General features: G+C 39.7%; 1 protein-coding gene across 4 annotated transcripts in view; it reads left to right on the top strand.

Annotated features, from left to right (window-relative positions):
• The first annotated feature begins 874 nt into the window (after positions 1-874).
• The window catches only part of znf236 (zinc finger protein 236), a 92,517-nt gene continuing 83,162 nt past the window's right edge, over positions 875-10,229 (top strand). For all 4 annotated transcript variants that reach the window (XM_084088201.1, XM_084088200.1, XM_084088202.1 and 1 more), the window contains exons 1-3: positions 875-976; positions 8,348-8,475; positions 9,815-9,979. In XM_084088201.1, coding sequence (XP_083944327.1) covers positions 925-976; positions 8,348-8,475; positions 9,815-9,979 — 345 coding nt within the window. In that variant the 5' untranslated portion in view covers positions 875-924. The remainder of the gene's footprint in view (positions 977-8,347; positions 8,476-9,814; positions 9,980-10,229) is intronic.

Here is a 10,229-nt window from a genome sequence, read left to right as displayed (position 1 = left end):
AGTAGTAGTAGTAGTAAAATCTTTATTTGTCCCTTTACAGGGCAATTTAATTAGCTTCAACCTCACAAACATACAAATTTTTATAAAACAGAAAACATCACAAACACCGGGCATTTATAATGATTCTTCATATAGCTACTATTAAAATTCACGGTACCTTTATCTTTGTTTCAAATAAGTATTTACACTCCTTTATTGGAACTTAAAATAATTCATTAGCTGAATTATCAGCTAATAAGGGTAAATCTCCACACTCTGGTGCACTGGAGGGAGCATCTGAGTGGTTTCCACAGTTGTACCTTGACAGACTATAGAAAAATCTGATGGAATCACGTCCTCATGTTCTGATATCAAAGATACGCAAAGTGCAACTTGTATGAAGTTGTATGAAGCCTTTGCAATATTTCACATTTATATTTTTGGTATTTTATAGTTTTCACATGATTTGATATAATTGTATTGATTAGTTTGTTAAATTCACATACTTTATCTGTTTGATTATTGTCTTATATTTAATACAGTATATCTTCAGTTTAAACCATAATCGCATGCTGTCTTTGAAAAATTTGTAAAAAATAAATAAATAAAATAAAAATCAATTCTTGTTTTTCATGCCCTAAGAGCAATAAAAACACATAGGAAAAAAATCCTGACTGAGGTTATCATAATTCATGAATGAAAGGGTTAATGTAATGCAATTTAACCTATTTTCCAAGTACGTTCAATTTATTGACTGTTTACAGAAAGAAGCAACCATTTATTGTTGTCCGTGCGAGTCTGTCCAGTGCGAGTCTGTCCGCTAGGTGTCGCCGTTCCTCCAGTGTGATCTCAGATCTGGCGCTTCTGTCTCGGGTCTCGGCTCGCTCAACGCGCCGCCATTTTGAATCCGAATCGCTCACACTACACCCGCTCTAAACTGGAACTATGCCGCGGGGCCGGCCGCGAAAACAGAGGGTTAAAGATGACAGCGAAACCGGTAAAGTCAACCGCAGTCTCACAAATAAAAACCTCACACCATGAGCTGTTTGTTTAAGTGCGTAGTGCATGTCTAAAATGGGGCAGAAGAGTAGAGAAAGCCATTTGAAGCGCGTGTATATAGTCCCCGGATATAGTATTGCTCTGTGAGTGTGTGTGTGTGTGTTGCTGCAGGAGTGATTGCGGCGGAATGATATTAATAACACGCTCGTGTGCTGCAGATTGAGAGAATGCTCCTCTCACACACTTCAGATGTCACTCGCCTGCACTAGAACAACATGTACACTTAATTAAAGCGCTTTTTGAGCTGATCCGCATCGATGCTAATGTTAGCTAAAGCTTCCGTACATCAGTGAGGAGGGCTGGAACTAGTCGAGCTGTGTTAGCTGTGTTTACAGGCTATTCTGGGGATAATGTACAGATGCTGGGATGATTCCTCATGCTGTTGACACTGTGTTTTATTGATTTGAAGAATAAGCAGACGAGTGTAATGTTTACTTGCTCTCCAGACTTTACTAGCTGAACTAAACCTTCATTAAAACACAGTTCTCTGGTCAGCCGAATGGTTGTTTTTCTGCCTTTAGCAGGTTTACTATGGTACTTTGTTAGTAAACAGACACGTATTTAGCCTGTAACTTTAAACAGTTGAGGTAACCAGCAGCTGGCATTGTTGAATGTTATATTATATAAAATGTAATGGTAGCATAATTTTAACAGCTATGTTAAGATTGTGTCTTAACTAGATTGTCCCACTAGCAGTGAACCAAGGTGTAATCAATATCACTTTTTGCAGTCAAATTAGATAAATCTACCTTTTTATGTTACTAATGTTATAAAGTTATGACCAATCTTAAAGAAATAAATAAATAAAATGAATTTAAGACTAGTCTGAACAACAGTTTATGCAACTGGTCACTGCTGAAGTAACTTTGCCAAACGTTTAATTACATTGATCAAAAATATCTATTAAAGCTGCAGGTGATTTAATATTAACATTGTAAACTTGTAGTTTTCATTCATGTGTTAAAAAAGCCTGATGAGGCTTAGATGATCTATTTGATAAACTCAGATTCACCGCAAACATTCGCTGATGCTTGAGAAGAGTTTTTTGAACAGGCTGATTGGAGTAAACTGTTCTGTTGTCTTCAGTGTGGCTGGAGGAATAAGCAAGCGGCTGCTGGTGTACACACACCACTGTCTGCACAGAGAACCCCTTTCCAACGGAGTCTTAATGCTCTTAATGCAAGTTGTCTGAGACAGTCTGCAGCTTCTAATGTGGGACAGTGAAAAATCTATGATAAAAGACCAAAAATCACAGATACATGTAGAATAGTAAAATCTTATTTTATTTTAGATTCTCTCTTAAATCTTTGTTAGTAATTCTCTTGGTTATGGATGGATGAAACATGGATAACTGAACATCATCAGACCGATAATACAATATTATCTAGTTCAGTTTACTTAACAACAAACACAGCTTGAACAAACTTTAATTCATAAACGTGCTGTTAACTCCAGTTGAAAACGTTTCCAGTTGTCCCTGTCTTACTCACCTTTGCCATTGTGATCTGAAATACATTTCATTGAATTAAACAGATTCATAAAATTAAGAGGAATGGCTTTATTGGTTTTCTACTTTAAATTCAGAGCTATTTTTCATTTTAAGTCAACTACCTACCTTTTACACACACACACGTACGTACGCATGTATGAAGGACTAAAAATGACAGAACGAAAAATAAATAAATAAATACAGAAATAAATAAATAAATACAGAAATAATAGTGAAAATAAATAAATTTTGGTAATATAAATGGCTATTTCTGTATTTTTACATGTATTTATTTATTTATTTATGCATTTCTATATGTATTTATTTATGTATTTATACATTTATTTATATATTTATGTATTTATATATTTATTTATTTATATATTTATATATGTATTTATTTATACATTTATTTATTCCTACATTTATTTATTTCTGTATTTCAACATTTCTACATTTATTTATTTCTGTATTTCCACATTTCTACATTTATTTATTTCTGTATTTCCACATTTCTACATTTATTTTTCCCTGCGCATGTATGCTAATTGACCAATGGCTAAGCCACGCCCCCAAACGCGATGAGCCAATAACAGTACGCATAGCTAACCAATACACTCGGACATTCTCTGCTTCCTCGTCCATTGCAGTGCATTGCGGTTATCAGTTTTCATTCGTTTTTATGTTTTTTCTTGTCATTTTGGCTTTAAACAGCGTGTGTGTGTGATTTTGGTTGGGTGACAGTTGTAGGTTACAGTTTGACAAGAGTTTACAGTTTGACAAAAGCACAATGTTGTGTTTTACACAAATATAAGTAGGCTAAACACTTTGCAGTTTTAATTATGTCCTTTATGAACAAAATGGAGTATGTTTTTATGTTTCCACTGTTCGATCGCGCCCGCTCTCTGACACACACACACACACACACACACACACACACATTCCAGCAATGCAATCTTGACATCGCAGCCTGTTCATTATTCTGCGCTCACACCAAACGCGAATAGAGCGTCAAATTCGCGCGTATCCGCGTCTAGTTCGACGCTTGAACATTTTGAATCCAAAGCGAATAGGACGCGCGTATAAAGCGAGCGTTTGAAGCGAAATAGCACCAAACCATAGGCGCCGATACCGTGGGTGCTCCGGGGCTCGAGCACCCACGGAAAATACCGAGCACCCACGTGTGCCAGACTGCCAGTAGGCGCTCTGTCTACATTCATTTAAAATTAATCATTGCAGTCGGTGATATGTGAAGCGTCTGTCACACTGTGATTGGTTATGTCGCAGTCAGTCGAGTAGTATCGCCCATAGATATCTATGGTATCGCCTGCTCCATATCCTATCCACCAATCACAGCGTTTCTCGGATGAAAAGCCTCTTTAGTGACCCTGCTCTGTACGCAGCTGCAGCGCAGTTCTTTTAATTCTGTTCCTTCCGAAGAATTAACCGCAATGGTGAGTTAACAAATCTAATTTTTACTGTGTGGACTTGTGTGACAGAGTCCTGCGCGGGTTCGGGTAGCCTACCCGCAAATTTTGCTCAAACGGGTGCGGGTGCGGGTCGGGTCGGGTCGGACACGGGGGAAACACGGGTCTAAACACGGGTTTAAAACAATCATGTGCAAACGTAAAAATATATGCACATCTTTAGGAACACATCTACAAAAATATGCCCGTATTTCAAGTTAAAATTTTTTTTAAAAATCCACATCAGTTTATTTGTGCCCACGCCCTCCCAGGAGTCTCTAGTAGTCTATACCTACGTACTTTCACTTTTAAAAAGTCATCATAACCGCGCGCGCGATCTGATTGCAGTCGTCGAGATGGATGCTGAGGAGTTGAAGAAAAGAATAGCTAGTGGAGATGGTAAAGTTGTCGACAAAACTGAAGAAAACAATGTTGTGAAAGGCTTTGCTGCATGCATTTTCGTGTTGGATAGCCGCAAATGTGGAACTTTATCGCGGAGGAAGCACGCAGATAACTGTTACTGTGGTAACAAACCAAGCAGTTCTATCGAACAGTATTTTTCAAATTTAACACTGTTAAGTGTCGGCCGCTGTCCATTTCCTAAGGTTCTGAAGTGCAAAAAAAATTTGACTATTTTTTTTTATTTTATTTTTTTTAAAGGGCGTACGCCCATGAGCACCCACGGAGGAAAACATAAATCGGCGCCTATGCACCAAACTATAACGTTTACACTGTGAACTGTAAATCTTTGTTCTGGAGCTGAAGCTTATCGACCTTCTCAACAATAAAATTATTAATATAACCCTCCAATGCATATTTAAGGCCCTTTTGGTGACATCGAGATGATATATAGCCTAATCTTTCTGTCTCCAAAAAATCATCAATTGCCTCCTGTGAAACGTCTCCTACTGTGACAGCTGCCACAGCGCCTGTTACCGAATGTTGACTGTTTGTCCGAGTGAGTGGAGGGGGCGTGGCTTAGCCATTGGTCAATTAGCATACATGCGCAGGGAAAAATAAATGTAGAAATGTGGAAATACAGAAATAAATAAATGTAGAAATGTGGAAATACAGAAATAAATAAATGTAGAAATGTGGAAATACAGAAATAAATAAATGTAGAAATGTGGAAATACAGAAATAAATAAATGTAGAAATGTGGAAATACAGAAATAAATAAATGTAGGAATAAATAAATGTATAAATAAATACATATATAAATATATAAATAAATAAATATATAAATACATAAATATATAAATAAATCTGAATGAACTGAATAAATGAACTGAAATTCACGGCATTTCAACAACTTCTGCTCACGTCTTTGAAGGCTGCTATTGGATCATCAAGGCTAAACGTCATATTATGTGACTATGCATTACGGAGAGCTTACGACCTGCTAACAACGTTCTGCCTTACGAACAAATGGTGTAACGGAACAAAGTACAGAGTTAGTTACAAACTAGCTAGCAGTTACTAAGCCTCTAGTGTGGACTTTACGTTCCAACTTAAGAAAGAACTTACTAACGGCTGGTGCAACCCTACCCTGGAGTCTGAATGCCATACTTTCCTAACTCTAACCAATCAGAACTCAAGCTCCCGCCCAAAATACTGCAGTAACCAATAAGACCTCAAGGTCCCGCCCAAAATACTGCAGTAACCAATAAGACCTCAAGGTCCCGCCCAAAATACTGCAGTAACCAATCAGACCTCAAGCTCCCGCCCAAAATGATGTCAAAACCAATCAGACCTCAAGCTCCCGCCCAAAATGATGTCAAAACCAATCAGACCTCAAGCTCCCGCCCAAAATACTGCAGTAACCAATCAGACCTCAAGCTCCCGCCCAAAATGATGTCAAAACCAATCAGACCTCAAGCTCCCGCCCAAAATGTTGCAGTAACCAATCAGAACTCAAGCTCCCGCCCAAAATGCCGCCGAAACCAATCATAACTCAAGCTCCCGCCCAAAATACTGCAGTAACCAATCAGACCTCAAGCTCCCACCCAAAATGCTGTCAAAACCAATCAGAACTCAAGCTCCCGCCCAAAATACTGCAGTAACCAATCAGAACTCAAGCTCCCGCCCAAATTAGTAAAATAAAATATTTTTGTAGTCACCATCATTTAGCCCAGTGGTTCCCAATTCCAGTCCTCGTGACCCACTGCTCTGCACATTTTGTATGTCTCCCTTATTTAACACACCTGAACCAGATCATCAGCTCATTAGGAGAGACTCCATGAACTGAACTGAGTGTGTAAGATAAGAGAGACATACAAAATGTGCAGAGCAGTGGGTCACGAGGACTGGAGTTGGGAACCACTGATTTAGCCTGACTACGTCAGACTTCGTACTTCCGCTCCGTATTTCATTTCGCTTCTGTACTCAGTCTGAGACAGCGTAATAGCTTTCCGTTTTCCTCCGGCCTGAAAACAGCCGGCCAATCAACGAACAGAGGGCGGGCTGAGAGCCGTGACGTAGACGCTGATTGTACCGTGAATGCGTAGATTTACTTCACATAATCTGCAAAAGTCGTTCACAGCCATGTTCACTCCGGTATTTCGCTCGATGGTTTTGTTTTCACATCATACATGTGTTTACAGTGGAAGTTAGATGCGGCTGAGCATGCGCATAACACACGCCATAACCAAACGTTATGTGATTGGCTTACGGGTAACCAATGATTTTAAACTTCAGACAAACGCCCCCCCCGCGAGAAAGAAAACTCTTTTCAATTATGCCATGCCAGACTCTGTCTACAAAGCAAAGCGAAGTAGCAGAGTTTGGTATTACCAGGCTAACCATCATTAGGGTCGAGTACGTAAACTTTTGAATGGGGTCAATTTTATAAGTTTAGTGAGTATTTTGTGTTGTGGACTGTATGTAATGAAAGACCTTATTCAGAGCTTATTCAATGAAAAACAACAAACTAATTTCATGATGCCTTTTATTTTGTTATGAATTATTAACATTTTTATGAACATTTATCAGATTCTGCAAGGTGTTTGTAAACTGAGGATCACTGTACTGTTGAGATTTGAGTCCAGGTTGTATCGACACTAAACAGAAACTATATTACCGGAATAACATCATTCACTACTGATATTAAGCAGCACTAAGTTGTTTAAAGTGTTTTCCAGATCATGCTTTACTCCCGCTGGATCCACTATATCTGATTTAAAGTGTCTGAACTATTTGATCTTAACTCAGATTTATAACTTGCTTAGAATTGGAAATTTCTGTCTTCTGTCCTCATTGGCTGTCTTCTGTCCTCTGTCCTCATTGGCTGTCTTCTGTCCTCTGTCCTCATTGGCTGTCCTCTGTCCTCATTGGCTGTCTTCTGTCCTCTGTCCTCATTGGCTGTCTTCTGTCCTCTGTCCTCATTGGCTGTCTTCTGTCCTGTCCTCTGTCCTCATTGGCTGTCCTCTGTCCTCATTGGCTGTCTTCTGTCTTCTGTCCTCATTGGCTGTCTTCTGTCCTCATTGGCTGTCTTCTGTCCTCTGTCCTCATTGGCTGTCCTCTGTCCTCATTGGCTGTCTTCTGTCCTCTGTCCTCATTGGCTGTCTTCTGTCCTGTCCTCTGTCCTCATTGGCTGTCCTCTGTCCTCATTGGCTGTCTTCTGTCCTCTGTCCTCATTGGCTGTCCTCTGTCCTCATTGGCTGTCCTCTGTCCTCATTGGCTGTCTTCTGTCCTCTGTCCTCATTGGCTGTCTTCTGTCCTCTGTCCTCATTGGCTGTCTTCTGTCCTGTCCTCTGTCCTCATTGGCTGTCTTCTGTCCTCTGTCCTCATTGGCTGTCTTCTGTCCTGTCCTCTGTCCTCATTGGCTGTCCTCTGTCCTCTGTCCTCATTGGCTGTCTTCTGTCCTCTGTCCTCATTGGCTGTCCTCTGTCCTCATTGGCTGTCCTCTGTCCTCTGTCCTCATTGGCTGTCCTCTGTCCTCTGTCCTCATTGGCTGTCTTCTGTCCTCTGTCCTCATTGGCTGTCCTCTGTCCTCATTGGCTGTCTTCTGTCCTCTGTCCTCATTGGCTGTCTTCTGTCCTGTCCTCTGTCCTCATTGGCTGTCCTCTGTCCTCATTGGCTGTCTTCTGTCTTCTGTCCTCATTGGCTGTCTTCTGTCCTCTGTCCTCATTGGCTGTCTTCTGTCCTCAGTGGCTGTCTTCTGTCCTCTGTCCTCATTGGCTGTCTTCTGTCCTCTGTCCTCATTGGCTGTCTTCTGTCCTCTGTCCTCATTGGCTGTCTTCTGTCCTCAGTGGCTGTCTTCTGTCCTCTGTCCTCATTGGCTGTCTTCTGTCCTCTGTCCTCATTGGCTGTCTTCTGTCCTCTGTCCTCATTGGCTGTCTTCTGTCTTCTTCAGACGGAGGTCCGGGAGCCGGCTCAGAGAGCCAGAAGCAGGCCGAGAACAAATGTAATATTTGCTCCCAGAATTATCCCAGTGAGAGTCAACTTCAGAGACACCTGCGAGAGCATGAGGTCAACGACAAGGCAAGAGACCGCACTTCATCATCATCACCATCATCATCATCACCACCATCATCTCACACCAGATCTGAGACAGGACCATATCAGATCCATAACAGGCTCATAAAGCCAAGCTGTCTAATAATGGTGTGAAAGATCAGTAGATGGTTCATAACTCAATCAAATATCAAATGTTAATCAAATGTTCTTCTGGGTTTACACTTTAATAGCAATGGATTTACATCACTTTTATAGGCATTGATTACAGGGTTTTAAAAAAATATGTTTTTATTTGCAAATAGCAATTTCTACCTGATGAATATTTTAGAGCTCAACATAATAACTAGAAAAAATTTCAATTCACTATGAAAAGTGACTTTTAGGTCTATAAATCACTCTTTTAAAATGCCCTCATGTACCTGTGCCCTTAAATAGAGAGTGCAGTTCTTGTGGGAACAATTAATAAACACGCCAGTGGACATGGTGAAGCTGTTTGAGCTCGTTTTAAAGCTTTTGAATCCTCTCCAGCACTGATTCACACGCTCACATTAGCCACTGACACTCACTTCTGATACACCAGTTTCTCTTCATTCTCCACAAGGAAAAAAGCTGTAATGTAAATATGAAGTTTCAGAATGCTTGTGTATGTAAACCTGTCTAATATTCTCAGCGCATTGTAACAAACAACTAAAAGTAGAGTTTATTAGTCACGTTTCCATTACAGATTTGCTCAAAACTTTTTCGAAATGACAGCGTTTCCATTTACCAAATTTTTTTCCCAGTTATGCGAATAAAACAAAATGTTTTCCTCTCGCCCCATCTTTAAAGAATGATTGACTTTAACGTACGTCAGGTGCTGTAAATGCGGAAAAACTGTTTCCACTGCAGTTTTGCGAAATATTTCTTTTTCGAAATTGCCTGAATAACCGCCTCATGCGAGCGTAAACACCTTTTTGCCATATATGAGAGTTTTTGCGAAATTGACGTGTTTCCATTGGGCGTATTTTCAATTTTCAATTTCAATGTGCGCAATTTGAAGGGTGATGGAAACACAGATTTTTGTATTATGTATTAGTCCTGTTTTGGTAGAAAGACTCAGAATAATAAAGGTTTTTATTGGCATTGATGGTTCCATGAAGAACCTTTAACATCCATGGAATCTTTCCATTCCACAAAATGTTCTATATAGTGTAAAAAGGTTCTTTAGATTATTAAACACAAAGAAAAAAATGGTTCTTTTAAGAACTGATCACTGGAAGGTTCTATGGGGAGCAGAAATGGTTCTTCTACTTTATTTTTAAGAGTGTAATGAATGTGTTTGTCATGCTGATAACGTGCTGTTCCTCACTTGTCCTGCACGCAGCCGTATCGGTGTGACCAGTGTCCGGTGTCCTTTAATGTGGAGTACAATCTCAACCTTCACAAATCCACTCACGCCACCAGCGAGGCCAAATGCCCCGTGTGCCACAAGAAGTTCTCCAGAGTGGCCAGTCTGAAGGCTCATGTCATGGTCCATGAGAAAGAAGAGGTCAGTAGCTTCATCTTCCTCCTGTTCTGTAGCAAATCCTTCCCTTGAGGGTCAAAATGACCCAAAGCCATATAATGATCCATAATTATTATTATGTTTTTTTTCTTCATTTTTTCATTTTTTATGTTTTTTAATGCAATTTACCTTTAAATTTCTAGATTTGATCAATAAATAATAAATAAATTGTAAGTTAGTAAATTAAGCACATTCCTCACATTCTTTCAACTTAAATTCAAAATAGCTCACAATT

Source organism: Abramis brama, assembly GCF_963993115.1.
Source record: "Abramis brama genome assembly, chromosome: 17".
NCBI lineage: Eukaryota > Metazoa > Chordata > Actinopteri > Cypriniformes > Leuciscidae > Abramis > Abramis brama.
This window is presented reverse-complemented; position numbering and strand designations above follow the sequence as displayed.